The sequence below is a fragment of the Salvelinus namaycush genome, chromosome 1 (genome assembly GCF_016432855.1).
Source record: "Salvelinus namaycush isolate Seneca chromosome 1, SaNama_1.0, whole genome shotgun sequence".
Lineage (NCBI taxonomy): Eukaryota > Metazoa > Chordata > Actinopteri > Salmoniformes > Salmonidae > Salvelinus > Salvelinus namaycush.
In genome coordinates, this window is record NC_052307.1 from 22,180,546 (window position 1) to 22,199,633 (window position 19,088).

Sequence of the window (19,088 nt, forward strand, 5' to 3'; positions counted from 1 at the left end):
CCCCCCTCTCCCCCGCTAGATTGATCAGGTATCACTGCTATGCCCATTTGTATGGGGAACAGACCACTCTAGCCCCATTTTGAATGCTTTTCTTCACCTCACTGGCCATGCTAGCTCTCCCTATTTGTCTGGGCTGCTTTCCTATGACACGAAAGGCCACCTGGCTAGGACCAGTCCAGTACGACTGGGCACCTGGCTAAGACCAGTCCAGTACGAATGGGCACCTGGCTAGGACCAGTCCTGTAAGAATGGGCACCTGGCTAAGACCAGTCCAGTACGAATGGGCACCTGGCTAGGACCAGTCCTGTAAGAATGGGCACCTGGCTAAGACCAGTCCTGTACGAATGGGCACCTGGCTAGGACCAATCCTGTATGACTGGGCACCTGGCTAAGACCAGTCCAGTACGAATGGGCACCTGGCTAGGACCAATCCTGTACGAATGGGCACCTGGCTAAGACCAGTCCTGTACGAATGGGCACCTGGCTAGGACCAATCCTGTATGACTGGGCACCTGGCTAAGACCAGTCCAGTACGAATGGGCACCTGGCTAGGACCAATCCTGTATGACTGGGCACCTGGCTAAGACCAGTCCAGTACGAATGGGCACCTGGCTAGGACCAGTCCAGTACGAATGGGCACCTGGCTAGGACCAGTCCAGTACGAATGGGCACCTGGCTAGGACCAGTCCAGTACGAATGGGCACCTGGCTAGGACCAGTCCAGTACGAATGGGCAGCTGGCTTGGACCAATCCAGCGCGCTGTGGAATGTGGTTGTGCATGATGAGGCGCGTCTATGAGTTCAGTGAATATGTGGAAGGGGTGGGAGAGGGGAGAGCTGGGGTTGGGTATCACTGTTCATGATGACAATATCACACACAGGCTTGATGACATGAAATAACCCAGGGGATAGATGTATATTGGACAGCATGAAAATGTAATGAAAATGTTTTCTGATTCTTACCATTTAAACGAAAGCAATAAGATGACTAGATGGCACTTTGACATAATGGTTGAGGAAGGCCTTGCATTTAGCCTTTGTTTTGTATGGCTTCTTTTGTTAATGATGACCACGGACAAGTGAGCACGCCTTGGAGTTTGCGCACCCTTTTCTTGTAACTTAAAACCCTGTATTGATCATGCAAACACATCATTGCTTAGGACAGCTCTTCTGTAGTGACATCACACACAGGTATTGTTACCCAAAGGGTGCAGCAAACTGAGAACAGTTGATTGATGATTGGTTGATCATGCACAGCAAATCTTCTCCAGTTCTTGTCCAAACATGTTCAAACATTCCTTATAGTATGGATTTTCAAGTTAAGATCCAGGCTTTGGGGGGGGGGGGGGGGTCTCTCTAATTTAGATCATTTGATACAAACTGTAAATTGACATTGGTCATTGACATTGGTCACATGGGTGTTTTGACATAACCTCTGCCTAAAGTGTTCTAAGACTTGGAGGTCCAATAACTGTCACGAAGCTCAGTAATGGCAACATATAAGCCAGGAGTTTGTTGAGGACAGATGACCGGAGACTTGTGGTAGCCTGATGTCATGAGTTTTTAGTTGTACTAACAGCAGCCCTCTCTATGCCCCAAACCACCCTCCTTCTGTCTCCCACCTCCCCCCGCCCTCTGAGGACAGCATATGCGTGAGGCTGCAGAGCGGAGGCAGCAGCTAGAGTTGGAGCATGAACAAGCCTTGGCTGTACTCAATGCAAAGCAGCAGGAGATTGACCTTCTGCAGCAGGTAAGGTCACCATGCCAGCGCTAGCTGCACAGGGAGGGCCACCACTCTTGTTAGCCCAGACCAGTGCTGGGTCAGAGGTCAACGAGCTTTGTGTTGAGCACTGCTACAGCTTCGCCGTATCCTCTTAAATCCTTCAGCTGTCTGTGTCTGTCTCTCTCGCCCCACAGCCTGGGGGGCTGGCAGACAGAGAGAGAGAGAGAGAGAGAGAGAGAGAGAGTGCTGGAACCAAGTAACTCAGTAACTCAGTAACAAGCTCTTTCCCTGCTACAGGGAGCAGATTAGCACAATAAAACTTTAAAGTTGGATCAGACTTGATGTTTTTTGTTGGCTTGCTAAAAGGCTGGTCCGAATGATTTGACGTAGTCCCTGCCACCTCTGAGGAGAGGAGCTGATGTCAAGCAACACCTCATCTGGAATCATCAGCCTCTTTCGCTCTCTCTCTCACACTCTCTCTCTCTCTCCATTTCTCTCTGTCTCTCTCCGTTTAACTCTCTCTCTCACTGCCTGTGCTACTTATTTTAGAGTTGGCCATAAATACGCTCTGTTTTCTCTCATTAGCAAAAGGAGCTCATTACAGCGTTATCTTTCTATAGAGACACTGGCTGCTTTCTGCATTCTCTACAATTAATTGCCTCCGAAGTGGATTCATGAAATTGGAAAGTGTGCAGATGTTCTCCTATTCATGTGGAACGTTAGTTTTCTCAACAGATGTTCCCAGTCACATGAAGTACACTAGCATGCATTACTTTATGTTTATTATACAACACAGTGGGTTTATATCAAACAAAGATGAATCTTCTAGAAGAGCCTCGCAATCTAGTTTCAAGAGAGCACTACAGAAGTATATTGAAGATACATTATTAATTGTTTGTTAGAATTGTTAGAATGTTTACACACCATTGTTTTCATAGATGGCCTTCATAACAGCTCAAAAACATAGCATTTTGTTGAGTGTTTTTTTGCGTGCTGTCCAGCCAGTTCCCAATGGTCCAGTTGTCCAGTTGTTGAGGTAATGGGTTGTATGTGTTTTGAATGTAACACAGATGTTATGTTTTACAGGCTCAGGTTGAGGCTAAGAAGGAGCATGAGGGAGCCGTCCATCTGTTAGAGGTGAGTGTCTGGGCACTGGGGGGGGGGGGGGGGGGGGGTGACAGGAGTTTGGATGGCCATGTTGTGTGTGCGTGTGCTTGTGTGTGTCTGCTTTTGGAGTGTGTGTGTGTGTACGGCTCAGCCTGCCAGTCGGACATGTGTGAGCCCAGGGTCATTTTCTACTGGCTCTGTCTGTGAGACCCTGTTCACTCTGTTGAAGGTTGTGAATGTGGCATGCATAAAGACGAAGGCCAAATGGAATAATAGATTCTTGCCCATGATGACTTTATTTTGATGATTTAAAAAAAGTCTAAACTGTAACTAGCAGTGGAGAAATAAGAATGGAAGAGTGCTTTTGATATGACACATTAGCTATTGTCTTTTTGTAAATGTGTATTCAGTATATACTAACAGTATTATATCGACATACATCGTTATTGATCATTATATTATTTAAAATGTGTGGTTGTTTATTATTATTATTAACAAATAATTTTGCATGAGTGCCACAGAAAATATTCTGTTTTGATTTCAAGGTGTGTATGAGTGTTCATATGTGTAATTGTGCTTCATTTCTTTCCTGCATCTTTATTTCACTGTGTTATTGGTGTGTGTTTCATGCATATACAGAACCACTTGGACAGCATGCAGGTATTTCAGAATTGTTTTTATTTACTTGATATTTCCATCTCTGCCTGTACAATACAATATACATCAGGGATATATCCCCCTAGTTTTTGGCTCTTTCGAAGTAAATCATGATGGAATGACATTTCACAATTGGAAGGGCAATGTTTTGGGGATTCAATTGATAGTCACATTTTAAGCATACACCACACCAAAGTGGCAGTCCATCAAGAGGTCATTTTCATAATCTGATTTTGACGGGAGATATTGCGTTAGATTTACAGTGCATTCGGAAAGTATTCAGACCCCTTGACTTTTTCCACATTTTGTTACATTACAGCCTTATTCTGAAATGGATTAAATAAAAAACGTCCTCATGAATCTACACAATTTTAGCAAATTTGTAAAAAATAAAAAACATAAATAGCTTATTTACATAAGTATTCAGTCCCTTTGCTATGAGACTCGAAATTGAGCTCAGGTGCATCTGTTTCCATTGATCATCCTTGAGATGTTTCTTCAACTTGATTGGAATGCACCTGTGGTAAATTCAATTGATTGGACATTATTTGGAAAGTCACACACCTGTCTGTATAAGGTCCCACAGTTGACAGTGCATGTCAGAGAAAAAAACAAGCTATGTTGAAGGAATTGTCCGTAGAGCTCTGAGACAGGATTGTGTCGAGGCACAGATCTGGGGAAGGGTACCTAAAACTGTCAGCAGCATTGAAGGTCCCCAAGAACAGAGTGGCCTCCATAATTCTTAAATGGAAGAAGTTTGAAGACTCTTCCTAGAGCTGGCCGCCCGGCCAGACTGAGCAATCAGGGGAGAAGAGCCTTGGTCAGGGAGGTGACCAAGAACCCGATGGTCACTCTGACAGAGCTCCAGAGTTCCAATGTGGAGATGGGAGAACCTTCCAGTAGGACAACCATCTCTGCAGCACTCCATCAATCAGGCCTTTATGGTAGAGTGGCCAGACGCTAGCCACTCCTCAGTAAAAGGCACATGACAGCCCGCTTGGAGTTTGCCTAGAGGTACCTAAAGGACTCTCAAACCATGAGAAACAAGATTCTCTGGTCTGATGAAACCCAGATTGAACTCTTTGGCCTGAATGCCAAGCGTCACGTCTGGAGGAAACCTGGCACCATCCCTACAGTGAAGCGTGGTGGTGGCAGCATCATGCTGTGGGGATGTTTTTCAGCGGCATGGACTGGGAGTCTAGTCAGGATCGAGGGAAAGATGAACGGAGCAATGTACAGAGAGATCCTTGATGAAAACCTGCTCCAGAGTGCTCAGGACAGACTGGGGAGAAGATTCACCTTCCAACAGAACAACGACCCTAAGCACACAGCCAAGACAACGCAGGAGTGGCTCCGAGACAAGTTTCTGAATGTGGCCCGAACATCTCTGAAGAGACCTGAAAATAGCTGTGCAGTAATGCTCCCCATCCAACCTGACAGAGCTTGAGAGGATCTGCAGAGAAGAATGGGAGAAACTCCCCAAATACAGGTGTGCCAAGCTTGTAACGTCATACCCAAGAAGATGTGTGAATACTTATGTAAATGTAATATTTCATTTGAATTTTTTTTAATAAACTTGCAAACATTTCTAAAAACCTGTTTTTGCCTCGACGTTATGGGGTATTGCGTGTAGCTTGATGAAGGGGAAAAAACTATTTAATCCATTTTAGAATAAGGTTGTGACGTAACAACATTTGGAAATTGTCAAGTGGTCTGATTACTTTCCAAATGCCCTGTATTTTCATTTTGAAACATAAGATTCAAGAGCTGAACAATGTCATATACTGAAGTGAAACAATGGCTACTCATTAATTAATTGCTAAGGTTTTGTTGTTGTAGCTAGGTGCTGTTCATTTTATTTTTATTTAACGTTTATTTAACCCGTCAAGTCAATTAAGAACAAATTAATATTTACAAAAAGATGCATTGTTGTATCTGTGCAGACAGAAACATGTTTCAGTTGGTGAATGTTTGCTCCCAAAAGCAAGGCTGTCCTATCCATACAATGATGGTTCACACTCACATCCTCCATTCAGCTTGTCATCAATGCATGTGTAGGCATCCACACTCCACTAGGCTCAGAGCCCGCTCTGCTTACCGTACAGTCACTGGGGAAGGGGTTGTCACAGGACAGGACACAACAAGACAGAAGGCCTGACTGGGACATAGGAGAGGCCATCAGACAATCGCTCTCATCATTTCTAATTTGAGTTATGCCTCCATTTTAGTTATGGCATCATTCTAATGTCTGAGGAATTGTGTTTAGATGCTGGCATAATGGAAACAATTGATGTTATGAGGACATTGTAACCGTTCATTCTGGTTGGAGTTGCATGCAGGGCAGCATGTTTCACAAGGCTACTACAGGACTGGTCATACACCCAGGGGAGGGCTTTAAGATGGTGAAAGGCTAACCACCCTCTGTGTTAATGCATCAACCCATTGAATCATATGCAGTGATTGCAAATGCTAATCCTCCTCTAACAGCATGTTCACGTGCTGACAAACAATAACTTGTCTGCATGAAAGTCATTCAGCTGAATAAAACGCCACAGACATTAGGCATCACTGTGCTTTGGGGAAAGTGTTCAGCAAATGACATGGTAGCTTCAGCAATGCTCTCAGGGTGGTCTGATGAAGGGGCTGATTTGGGTTTATGTGAAGAGGGGTTGTCTGTCTCCATTTGATGCTTACCACTCAACACTTACTCCTGCCCAAGGGAAGATCTTGAGCTGGACACCCCTGGGGTTTCTGCTAGGTCTGCCTATTCTCCCACTGTACCGTAGTCTCCTATCAACGGGCCAGTGTGGAGAACAGACAGTATTTCACTGTAGAAAGCCAAGGATTTGATTGCATGGTTCTATGATGTTTTAATTGCTGTTGCCCCTCTTTTGTCGGCTTCGTAACTCATGATGATGACTCTTGCCTTTATTTTACTATCTCTGTGCAATGAAGTTGAGGAGCATTCCCCGCGCTTTGAACACAGTGCAGTTTTTGGTATGCATACTTCCTCTTAACAAGAGGCTGCTCTATAGAATAATGTGCATTAACTGTAGTCCTGCATGTGATCTGCGTACTGTGACTAGTTTAGGTGTTTATGACTGGACTGTATTTTACCTGATAGGAAATTTAAGGTGTCAACTCCCTTTTCTCTGTAATTTTTAAAGTCCAATATCTCATCCTACCTAATTTTGTGTGTGTATTTATGCAAATATACAGTTTTGGGTTTCAGATTTTCTCTTTCTTTCACTTTATTTCCTTCTGTTACTTTCTTCTCTTTTGTCTCTCTACTTCTTCCTTCCTTTCTCCCTCTCTCTGTCTTTCTCCCTCTCTCTGCCTTTCTCCCTCTCTCTGCCTTTCTCCCTCTCTCTGCCTTTCTCCCTCTCTCTGCCTTTCTCCCTCTCTCGCTATCTGTCGCCAGGCCAAAGTCCGAGAGCTGGAGGAGAAATGTCGGACACAAAGTGAGCAGTTCAACCTCCTGTCCAAAGAGCTGGAGAAGTTCCGGCTACAGACTGGAAAGTTTGATACCCTTGGCAGTGGCACCGATCCCTTAACTGTGTGTGAATCCCCTGGATCGCCAAACAAATCCCTCTCCCAGCTCTTCAACGGGCTGGCCGCCCCCACAGGGAAAGGTTAGAGGAATCGCAGAAGAGCTTTGTTTTAGCTTGTCTGTGTACATTATGTACGCCATAGACCACAGCTCAGACAAGAATATTCATAAATGTTATTTCAGTCATCTGTGAGCTGTATGTGGACGTTTGAACTGTTAAATCAGACAGTGGAAGCGGTGGAAAGCTTTAGTCTAGCAAAATGACGCCAAAATACATTTTAAATGAACAATTCGGTGTTATGATGATGGAAAGACAAACGTGCAGCTGCTCCTGAAATTGGAGATCTGGAAGGCAGTGCTTATGACGTATGTGGCTCAACATAGAGCAAGTAGCCTAATGAAATAATCAATCAGGGTACTGTATGACATAGCCTTTACCACTGCTTGGCACATTCTTGTTGTTGACTTAAATAAATACATGCCAATAATACTGACGTTTACATTGGGCTTGTGCCTGGAATCTAACTCTCCTTCTGATTACATAAGGATCTGTATGTTTTTTAACACTAATGCAATTAGGATTCTTATTTTCCTAATTGTTAATGGGTTGTATCCATCTGTTGTTTGTGCTGTTGGTTCTTACAATGTTATGTATTACTTTTAATGGTATCTAATCAAATGAGGTATGGATGATGATGATGAATGGTGATAATAACGATGAATGACGATCACATGATGAAATGGATAAATAATTGTATGTGATATATTGCACTCCATTTTGGACATTAGTGTTACGCACAGATAGAAATATGATTTCAGCAGGCGCAGTCATATTTCAGATCTTAGCTCTTCCTTTGTTTTGTCCGCAGGCAATGAGAGTCCGCTGAGCAGATCTGTGATCTCTGAGTTCATCCGACCGCTCCAGATCTGTGGGGACAAGCCGGAGCTCGTGTCTGTAAAGCCAACATTCCTCACCCGCAGCAGCAGCCGGGCCGACAGCTCTCAACGGACCCTCCTCACTGAGGTGAGTCCTACTAGGTCCCTCCCTCCCTCCCTCCCTCCCTCCCTCCCTCCCTCCCTCCCTCCCTCCCTCCCTCCCTCCCTCCCTCCCTCCCTCCACTCTAGCCCTGATTGTATAAGCCTAATGAAGATGGACCTAAATATCCCTTTCAAAAAACTCCTCAGAAGATGGTAAAGCAGTAATTATACTGTTACATAATTACAGCATTTATTACATGATTGCAAAATTGCTTCCTGTTTTGAAAGTCTAAGCTGAAGTCCTACTCAGGTGGAGATGTAGGACTGAGGAAACACAGTGAGGCAGAAAGGGTAGGGTGGGAAAAGGCCTATCTGTTTCCTTTTACTCTCCTCTGCTGGGAGGTTTGGCAGGTTTACCAAATGTGCATAGGATACGTTTATAGGCTCTGCTATCATCCCACTGATTTCCACCATAGAAATGTCCACCATGAAAACAAAAATAACTGAAATTTGGTTGTTACATCTCTCAAGGTTTGTTCTCTCTCATCAGATGGACAAAGAACTAAGCTCAACAACTAGGACCAAGAAGAGGTTCACAGGCAAGGTCCGTCTGTGCATCGCCCGGTACAGGTGAGAGGAGTGAGCAGCTTTGAGATGCCTTACACTACAGTGTTATATTAAAAATGCATCCCTGCACAGCACTTTTCAGAAGTGTTTTCCACCCACATTGTCCCACTGAGGTTTGAACTCACCTCTTAATAATGATGCAGTGCTATGCTCTCACCAAATAAAATGAACTGTCAGCTGAAATAATTGGAATCCCCTAGAACAAAGGCAAATACATGAATGGATCCCAGTGCTGTCCACCCCCACTGTTTTTTTCTATCTCATTTAGCCTGTTGGAAAATGTAGCCTGTTGGAAAATTGTATATTTTATATTAGTTTTTTATTGCAGCACTCAGCAATTCCCCTATCACAGAGTTACACAAGGGTAATGCTACTGCAGTGTTTGTGGCAAAAATGTAACTGTGCTTGGATTTGTTTGGAATTGCTCGGATACTATTTATCTAGGCTACTGTGCTTTCCCATCACAATGTCATCAAGTTTTGACAGAAGCTAATTGTCCATACACAGTTCCTAATATTGTGTTTAATAATTGTCTCATTTTGATTCTGGGTTTTGGACCTTTTTGAACCTGAATTCATCATCTAGCCTGAGATAATTGGACACATTTCCACTTGTATTGGGTTCAGAGGAGCAACGCAGCGAGTTCATCAGCTTGATTCTATTGTACTCTACTCTTTCTTTCCCCCAGTTATAACCCCTGTAATGGGCCCAATGAGCATCCTGAGGCAGAGCTCCCCCTGGTGGCAGGGAAGTACCTCTACGTGTATGGGACCATGGATGATGACGGCTTCTATGAAGGTCTGATATCTCACTGTATTTTACCCTCTCTCTCTTAAAAACCAATTCACAAGATTTAAAAATAATTATTATTTCAGAGCAGAATAATTGTTGCTGCTAAGAGACAGCATGGATTATGGGATGTATTTACTGTATGGGCATTAGATCAGACGAGGATTAGGCAGTTGTGGATCAATCAGTGCTAATGTGGCTTTTATGATTGTCCTCTCTAGTCTTCACTGTACTGTACTTGGAGAGTTGTTGTTTATACTACTTACTGCTCGTCACTGTGAGTTGTTGTTAATACTACTTACTGCTCTTCACTGTGAGAGTTGTTGTTTATACAACTTACTGCTCGTCACTGTGAGTTGTTGTTAATACTACTTACTGCTCTTCACTGTGTGTTGTTAATACTACTTACTGCTCTTCACTGTGAGAGTTGTTGTTAATACTACTTACAGCTCGTCACTGTGAGAGTTGTTAATACTGCTTACTGCTCTTCACTGTGAAAGTTGTTGTTAATACTAGTTATTGCTCTTCACTGTGTGTTGTTAATACTACTTACAGCTTGTCACTGTGAGAGTTGTTGTTAATAATACTAACTGCTCTTCACTGTGTATTGCTGCTAATACCACTTACTGCTCGTCACTGCGAGAGTTGTTTATACTACGTACTGCTCGTCACTGTGAGTGTTGTTGTTAATACTACTTAATGCTCGTCACTGTGAGAGTTGTTGTTTATACTACTTAATACTCGTCACTGTGAGTGTTGTTGTTAATACTACTTAATGCTCGTCACTGTGAGAGTTGTTGTTTATACTACTTAATACTCGTCACTGTGAGTGTTGTTGTTAATACTACTTAATGTTCGTCACTGTGAGAGTTGTTGTTTATACTACTTAATACTCGTCACTGTGAGTTGTTGTTTATAGAACTTAATGCTCGTCACTGTGAGAGTTGTTGTTAATAATACTAACTGCTCTTCACTGTGAGTATTGCTGTTAATACCACTTACTGCTCGTCACTGTGAGAGTTGTTTATACTACGTACTGCTCTTCACTGTGAGTGTTGTTGTTTATACTACTTACTGCTCGTCACTGTGAGAGTTGTTATCGTCACTGTGAGAGTTGTTAATACTACTTAATGCTCGTCACTGTGAGTTGTTGTTAATACTACTAACTGCTCTTCACTGAGTATTGTTGTTAATACCACTTACTGCTCGTCACTGTGAGAGTTGTTTATACTACGTACTGCTCGTCACTGTGAGTGTTGTTGTTAATACTACTTACTGCTCGTCACTGTGAGTGTTGTTGTTAATACTACTTACTGCTCTTCACTGTGAGAGTTGTTTATACTACTTACTGCTCATCACTGTGAGAGTTGTTGTTAATACTACTTACTGCTCATCACTGTGAGTGTTGTTGTTAATACTACTTACTGCTCATCACTGTGAGTGTTGTTGTTAATACTACGTACTGCTCATCACTGTGAGAGTTGTTTATACTACGTACTGCTCGTCACTGTGAGTGTTGTTGTTAATACTACTTACTGCTCGTCACTGTGAGTGTTGTTGTTAATACTACTTACTGCTCTTCACTGTGAGAGTTGTTAATACTACTTACTGCTCTTCACTGTGAGAGTTGTTTATACTACGTACTGCTCGTCACTGTGAGTGTTGTTGTTAATACTACTTACTGCTTTTCACTATGAGTGTTGTTGTTAATACTACTTACTGCTCTTCACTGAGTGTTGTTGTTAATACTACTTACTGCTTTTCACTATGAGTGTTGTTGTTTATACTACTTACTGCTCGTCACTGTGAGAGTTGTTATCGTCACTATGAGAGTTGTTAATACTACTTAATGCTTGTCACTGTGAGTTGTTGTTAATACTACTAACTGCTCTTCACTGAGTATTGTTGTTAATACCACTTACTGCTCGTCACTGTGAGAGTTGTTTATACTACGTACTGCTCGTCACTGTGAGTGTTGTTGTTAATACTACTTACTGCTCGTCACTGTGAGTGTTGTTGTTAATACTACTTACTGCTCTTCACTGTGAGAGTTGTTTATGCAACGTAATGCTCGTCACTGTGAGTATTGTTGTTAATACCACTTACTGCTCGTCACTGTGAGAGTTGTTGTTAATACCACTTACTGCTCGTCACTGTGAGTGTTGTTGTTAATACTACTTACTGCTCGTCACTGTGAGAGTTGTTTATACAACGTAATGCTCGTCACTGTGAGTATTGTTGTTAATACCACTTACTGCTCGTCACTGTGAGAGTTGTTTATACTACATACTGCTCGTCACTGTGAGTGTTGTTGTTAATACTACTTACTGCTCGTCACTGTGAGAGTTGTTTATACTACGTACTGCTCGTCACTGTGAGTGTTGTTGTTAATACTACTTACTGCTCGTCACTGTGAGTGTTGTTGTTAATACTACTTACTGCTCGTCACTGTGAGTGTTGTTGTTAATACTACTTACTGCTCTTCACTGTGAGAGTTGTTTATACTACGTACTGCTCGTCACTGTGAGTGTTGTTGTTAATACTACTTACTGCTCGTCACTGTGAGTGTTGTTGTTAATACTACTTACTGCTCTTCACTGTGAGAGTTGTTTATACTACTTACTGCTCATCACTGTGAGAGTTGTTTATACTACGTACTGCTCATCACTGTGAGAGTTGTTTATACTACGTACTGCTCGTCACTGTGAGTGTTGTTGTTAATACTACTTACTGCTCTTCACTGTAAGTGTTGTTGTTAATACTACTTACTGCTCTTCACTGTAAGTGTTGTTGTTAATACTACTTACTGCTCTTCACTGTGAGAGTTGTTTATGCAACTTAATGCTCGTCACTGTGTGTTGTTGTTAATACTACTTACTGCTCGTCACTGTAAGTGTTGTTGTTAATACTACTTACTGCTCTTCACTGTGAGAGTTGTTTATACTACTTAATGCTCGTCACTGTGAGAGTTGTTGTTTATACTACTTACTGCTCGTCACTGTGAGTTGTTTATACTACTTAATGCTCGTCAATGTGAGAGTTGTTGTTTATACTACTTACTGCTCGTCACTGTGAGAGTTGTTTATACTACTTAATGCTCGTCACTGTGAGAGTTGTTTATACTACGTACTGCTCGTCACTGTGAGTGTTGTTGTTAATACTACTTACTGCTCGTCACTGTGAGTGTTGTTGTTAATACTACTTACTGCTTTTCACTATGAGTGTTGTTGTTAATACTACTTACTGCTCTTCACTGTGCGAGTTGTTTATACTACTTACTGCTCGTCACTGTGAGAGTTGTTTATACTACTTAATGCTCGTCACTGTGAGAGTTGTTAACGTCACTGTGAGAGTTGTTAATACTACTTACTGCTCGTCACTTTGAGAGTTGTTTATACTACTTAATACTCGTCACTGTGAGTTGTTGTTTATACTACTTAATGCTCGTCACGGTGAGAGTTGTTGTTTATACTACTTACTGCTCGTCACTGTGAGAGTTGTTTATACTACTTAATGCTCGTCACTGTGAGAGTTGTTAACGTCACTGTGAGAGTTGTTAATACCACTTAATACTCGTCACTGTGAGTTGTTTATACTACTTAATACTCGTCACTGTGAGTTGTTTATACTACTTAATACTCGTCACTGTGAGTTGTTAATACCACTTAATACTCGTCACTGTGAGTTGTTTATACTACTTAATACTCGTCACTGTGAGTTGTTGTTTATACTACTTACTGCTCTTCACTGAGTGTTGTTGTTAATACTACTTACTGCTTTTCACTATGAGTGTTGTTGTTAATAGTAATACTTACCTCTTTCTCTCTGTTCCTCAGGAGAGCTGCTGGATGGACAGCAGGGACTTGTCCCTTCCAACTTTGTGGACTTTGTTAAGGATGAGAAGATGCCCTCTGCTCAGCACAGGGACGGGGCCAAAGAGTCAGGCTACCTCAGTAGTAACCACAGCAGCCTGGGCTCCACAGGGCTGGGCAGCATGGGCCTGAGCAGCATCAGCAGCCTGCTGTCTGACAGTAAACTGGACCTGGGCCCTAGCCTAGATAGAAACCTGGAGAGAAACCTTGAGAGAAACCTGGGGAGCAACCTCAGTTCCACTCTGGGTTCCACTCACGGTTCCACTCTGGGCAGCCACATGGGTTCCACTCTGGGTTCCACTCACGGTTCCACTCTGGGCAGCCACATGGGTTCCACTCTGGGTTCCAGTCACGGTTCCAGTCACGGTTCCACTGGACTGGGTTCCAGTCTGAGCAGCACTCTGACCAGCCTGGGCAGCAGTAGTCTGGGCATGGACTTCCTGGGCTCCATGGGTTCCTGCAGCAACGGGACAGGGACCCTGGATGTCAGCATTGACGAGATTGGTGAAAATATTGTGCCTTACCCTCGCCGTATCAATCTGATCAAACAGCTGGCCAAGAGTGTGATCGTGTGCTGGGACCCTCCGGTGGTGCCGCCCGGCTGGGGCTCCATCAGTGGCTACAACGTCCTGGTGGACAAGGAGGTGAGGATGAGCGTGCCCTTTGGGGGCAAGACAAAGTCGCTTATCGAGAAACTTAACCTGGCCACCAATACCTACCGCATCTCGGTGCAGAGCATCACAGAACGGGGCCCGTCTGACGAGCTGCGCTGCACTCTACTGGTGGGGAAGGATGTGGTGGTGGCTCCTTACTATCTGAGGGTAGACAACATCACACAGGTCTCTGCTGAGCTCTCCTGGCAGCCTAGCAACAGCAACTACAGCCACACCATCTTCCTGAACGATGTTGAGTATGACATGGTGAAGGCAGGGGCCTACAAGTACCAGTTCTTCCAACTGAAGCCCATGACCGTTTACAAGGTGAAGGCCGTGGCGCGGACACACCAGATACCTTGGCAGATGCCCATGGAGCACAGGGACAAGAGGGAGATCTCTGTGGAGTTCTGCACCCAGCCTGCAGGTCAGCCCACCTACTATCTCTCCCTTTCCCCCATCATTAAAACCAGTGGAGGCTGCTGAGGGGAGGACGGCTCATAATAATGGCTGGAATGGAGTGAATGTAATGTTATCAAACCCATGTAAACCACGTGTTCGATGTGTTTGATATCATTCCATTTATGCCGTTCCAGCCATTACTATGAGCCATCCTCCTCTCAGCAGCCACTGGTTAAAACACACACTTAGTCATCAGGTGGCATTTTGCATAATTGTAAATGCTTTCAGGTCTCCCAAAGAGGTGTACTCAGCATAACTGGCCTGGTTGTTTGTCTCTTCAGGGTGCATTGAGCATGCAGTGCTGTAGTTAGTTCCTGCTGCTTCTGCTGCCTCTTGTATATCCAGCCTGCACAGCCGTATACTTTCACTGTGTTCTCCTGCTTTCAAAACCATTTCTGGCTAAAAAGCCTTTGGCAATTTGGCATAAACACAGCAATCTATTTACTCTAGCTCTGACAAGCTTTGAGCCCATTATATTTACAACCTTGTTATCTGACAGACATCTAAAGGCTCGTTTTCATATTTCTCAGTCACTTTTTTTGAATGCCTTCAAGGATTTGTGTGTGCTGGCTTTGATAAGAGAGGCACACGCTAAAGATGGAGGGAAAAAAGAAGTGTGATGAATAGACATCCAGGGAGCGTTTGCTGCAGAAGGCTGCATATTATCAGAGGAGGAGAGTGAAAACCGAGTCGGTAGGGGAGAAAGAGAGAAACTCTAGATGCCTAATGTGTGTAAATAGTGTATGTTCTGTAGCTCTGTGTGACTGGTCTCCCCTGAGACCCCATACAGCTCTACACACCACGAGAGAGAGAGAGAGAGAGAGAAAAAGAGAGAGAGAGAGAGAGAGAAAGAGACCGCACAGTCATTACTATACATACAGCTGACTGTCTGCCAGCGCCCTTAAACCCACTGGCTGCTAGGTTTAACTTTTCAACCACTTATAAAGAACACTACCAATGATTTCCCTCTGTTGTCTGGACATTAGTAATAAGTGTTAATAAAAAAATAAAATCAATTTGTGTCTAAAATAATGACTTAAGAACAAGCTTGCGAACTCCCAACTGTACATTTACGCAACCTTGAAATGAATTGAGCTGACCTGAATGTACTGACTAGCCCTGCTGTGTGTGAGTGACTGCTCGAGTCTAATGGAAGGGCAGAGGTCAGGAAGAGACAGGACAGGAAGGACAGCTGTAATGGGAGCTTTATGTGTTTAGGCAGCAGCAACAGGGAGGGGACTTATTACTGGGAACACACTGGGCATCTTATCAAGCGCCACCATCACATTGTGAGGTTAAGACAGCATTTGAGATGCATTCAATTACTGGAAATTGATCTTGTTCCTGTGGATGAAGTCACCAATTACATGACCTGCTTCGTGCCCTCCGCCGCGCCATGAGCTATTCCAGTCCAGTTGACTGGAATATGTTGCTCATGTTGAGAACAAAGATGGTTAGAAATAACTGGATGTATCATGCAACCAAAACATCATACAAGGGTTACTCCTACTGTTTTTTCTCTGCATGAATGTACATAGATGGAAGGGTTTCACTGAGATGATTTAAATGCACATTTGAGCCCTCACTGACACTCATGCTTTATAATATTCATAGTTGAATGACTAAAACAGCTGAGTACTCAGAATGCTCAGAATGTCTACTGCTGAATCCTCCTCTTCAGAAAGGAGTAGCTATATCTCTGCTGACACTCATCTAGTGGTTAAATGTGATTTAAGATGTATTGATGCACATGCTCAGACTGCTCTGCTCTGGGTGACTTCTGCTCTGATCTTCACTGCTCTGCTTTGAATGTCACTGCTCTGCTCTGATCTTCACTGCTCTGCTTTGAATGTCACTGCTCTGCTCTGATCTTCACTGCTCTGCTTTGAATGTCACTGCTCTGCTCTGATCTTCACTGCTCTGCTTTGAATGTCACTGCTCTGCTCTGATCTTCACTGCTCTGCTTTGAATGTCACTGCTCTGCTCTGATCTTCACTGCTCTGCTTTGAATGTCACTGCTCTGCTTTGAATGTCACTGCTCTGCTCTGATCTTCACTGCTCTGCTCTGATTTTCACTGCTCTGATTTTCACTGCTCTGATCTTCACTGCTCTGATCTTCACTGCTCTGCTCTGATCTCCACTGCTCTGCTCTGATCTCCACTGCTCTGCTCTGAACTTCACTGCTCTGCTTTGAACTTCACTGCTCTGCTTTGAACTTCACTGCTCTGCTCTGATCTTCACTGCTCTGTTCTGATCTTCACTGCTCTGCTTTGATCTTCACTGCTCTGTTCTGATCTTCACTGCTCTGTTCTGATCTTCACTGCTCTGCTTTGAATTTCACTGCTCTGCTCTGACCTTCACTGCTCTGCTCTGAATTTCACTGCTCTGCTCTTCACTGCTCTGCTCTTCACTGCTCTGCTTTGAATTTCACTGCTCTGCTCTGACCTTCACTGCTCTGCTCTGAATTTCACTGCTCTGCTCTTCACTGCTCTGCTCTTCACTGCTCTGCTCTTCACTGCTCTGCTCTTCACTGCTCTGCTCTTCACTGCTCTGCTCTGATTTTCACTGCTCTGCTCTGATCTCCACTGCTCTGCTCTGATTTTCACTGCTCTGCTCTGATCTCCTCTGCTCTGCTCTTCACTGCTCTGCTCTGCTCTTCACTACTCTGCTCTTCACTGCTCTGCTCTGCTCTTCTCTGCTTTGCTCTGCTCTGCTCTGCTCTTCACTGCTCTGCTCCGCTCTACTCTACTGTGCCCTCTACTCTGCTCTACTCTGCTCTGCTCAGAGATAATGCTGAATGGGCAGCTGACTGCATCTGCTGCCTCTGTATGACTGTGTGTGTGTGTGTTTATATGTCTGACTGTGTGTGTGTGTGTGTGTGTCTCTCTCTCTCTCTGCGGGGCACTGGCAGCTCAGCACAGATTGGTCCTGTTGATTTAGCATGCAGCAGAGCAGAGGTAGAGGGACTGTGAAAATCAACCTGACTGCCTCTGGCTGTTCTGAGGAATATTTGGACAGAATTCCTGACAGCATGATAATGTTACACCCATAGACATACATATGTAGACATGCTGTAGTGGACACAAACATACACACCACGGGATATGGTTCATTCGGTACCCACACCTGAAGCATTACTTACATATATACATACATACATAAATACATAAAAAATAAATATATATACTGTATATTTCACCTTTATTTAACCAGGTAGGCCAGTTGAGAACAAGTTCTCATTTACAACTGCGACCTGGCCAAGATAAAGCAAAGCAGTGTGACACAAACAACAACACAGAGTTACACATAAACAAATGTACTGTCACGCCCTGACCTTAGAGAGCCTTTCTATTTCTCTATTTGGTTAGGTCAGGGTGTGATTTGGGTGGGCAATCTAGTTTTCCTATTTCTTTGTTTGATTGGGAACCATACCCGGCCAGAGGCAGCTGTCTATCGTTGTCTCTGATTGGGGATCATACTTATGCAGCCTTTTTTCCCACCTTAGGTTGTGGAATCTTGTTTTTGCATAGTTGCTGTCTAGCCCTGCAGAACTTTACGTTGGTATATTTTTTCATTTTTTTTTTGTTCATCAAAATAAAGGAAGATGTACGCTTACCACGCTGTGCCTTGGTCTCATTCTCTAAACGAGCGTAACAGAAGACCCCACCACAAACGGACCAAGCAGCGTGGCCAGGAGGAGCAGACATCCTGGACATGGGAGGAGATCCTGGACGGGAAGGGATCCTGGACATGGGAGGAGATCCTGGCTGGAAAGGATCGCCTTCCATGGGAGCAGATGGAGGCAGCGAAGGAGCAACAGCGACGACGCTGGGGTTCGCGGCCACAATGACAGCCCAAAGGACAGCCCCAACTTTTTTGGGGGGGGGGGGCACACGGGGTGGTCGGCGGTGCCGAGGTGTGAACCAGGGACAACCTGGTAGTAGGTAGAGAGGTGGTCGGTCGACCCAGGGAGAGTGCCAGAGCCCGCCTGGGATTCAATAGAACAGTGCGAGGAGGGATACCGGAGAATGGAGTTGGCGAGGAGTATGCGGTAACGTATGTGGTACCAGCCCGGTACCACCAGTGCCGGCCCCACGCACCAAGCTCCTGGCGACAGTTCCCAGTCCAGTGATGATCCATGGCACGAAGCCTCCAGTGATGATCCATGGCCCGAAGCCTCCAGTGATGATCCATGGCCCGAAGCCTCCCATGATGATCCATGACACGACGCCTCCAGTGATGATCCATGGCCCGGAGCCTCCAGTGATGATCCATGGCACGAAGCCTCCAGTGATGATCCATGGCACAAAGCCTGCAGTGATGATCCATGGACCGGAGCCTGCAGTGATGATCCATGGCCCGAAGCCAGTGATGATCCATGGCCCGAAGCCTCCAGTGGTGATCCATGGCCCGAAGCCTCCAGTGGTGATCCATGGCCCGGAGCCTCCAGTGGTGATCCATGGCCCGGAGCCTCCAGTGGTGATCCATGGCCCGGAGCCTCCAGTGGTGATCCATGGCCCGGAGCCTCCAGTGGTGATCCATGGCCCGGAGCCTCCAGTGGTGATCCATGGCCCGGAGCCTCCAGTGATGATCCATGGCCCTGAGCCTCCAGTAAAGATCCAAGGTCCGGAGTCTCCAGTAAAGATCCAAGGTCCGGAGTCTCCAGCGACG

The 19,088-nt window shown here is 44.6% G+C and overlaps 1 protein-coding gene across 2 annotated transcripts in view; it reads left to right on the forward strand.

Moving 5' to 3' along the window:
• Positions 1 to 1,647: 1,647 nt before the first annotated feature.
• The window catches only part of LOC120054502 (RIMS-binding protein 2-like), a 41,962-nt gene continuing 24,521 nt past the window's right edge, over positions 1,648 to 19,088 (forward strand). The window contains exons 1-8 of one of the 2 annotated variants that reach the window (XM_039001938.1): positions 1,648 to 1,749; positions 2,809 to 2,859; positions 6,908 to 7,118; positions 7,906 to 8,060; positions 8,565 to 8,644; positions 9,330 to 9,439; positions 13,267 to 13,453; positions 13,727 to 14,382. In XM_039001938.1, the coding sequence (XP_038857866.1) occupies positions 1,648 to 1,749; positions 2,809 to 2,859; positions 6,908 to 7,118; positions 7,906 to 8,060; positions 8,565 to 8,644; positions 9,330 to 9,439; positions 13,267 to 13,453; positions 13,727 to 14,382 (1,552 nt within the window). The remainder of the gene's footprint in view (positions 1,750 to 2,808; positions 2,860 to 6,907; positions 7,119 to 7,905; positions 8,061 to 8,564; positions 8,645 to 9,329; positions 9,440 to 13,266; positions 13,454 to 13,726; positions 14,383 to 19,088) is intronic. The other variant, XM_039001943.1, reaches the window with a different exon arrangement.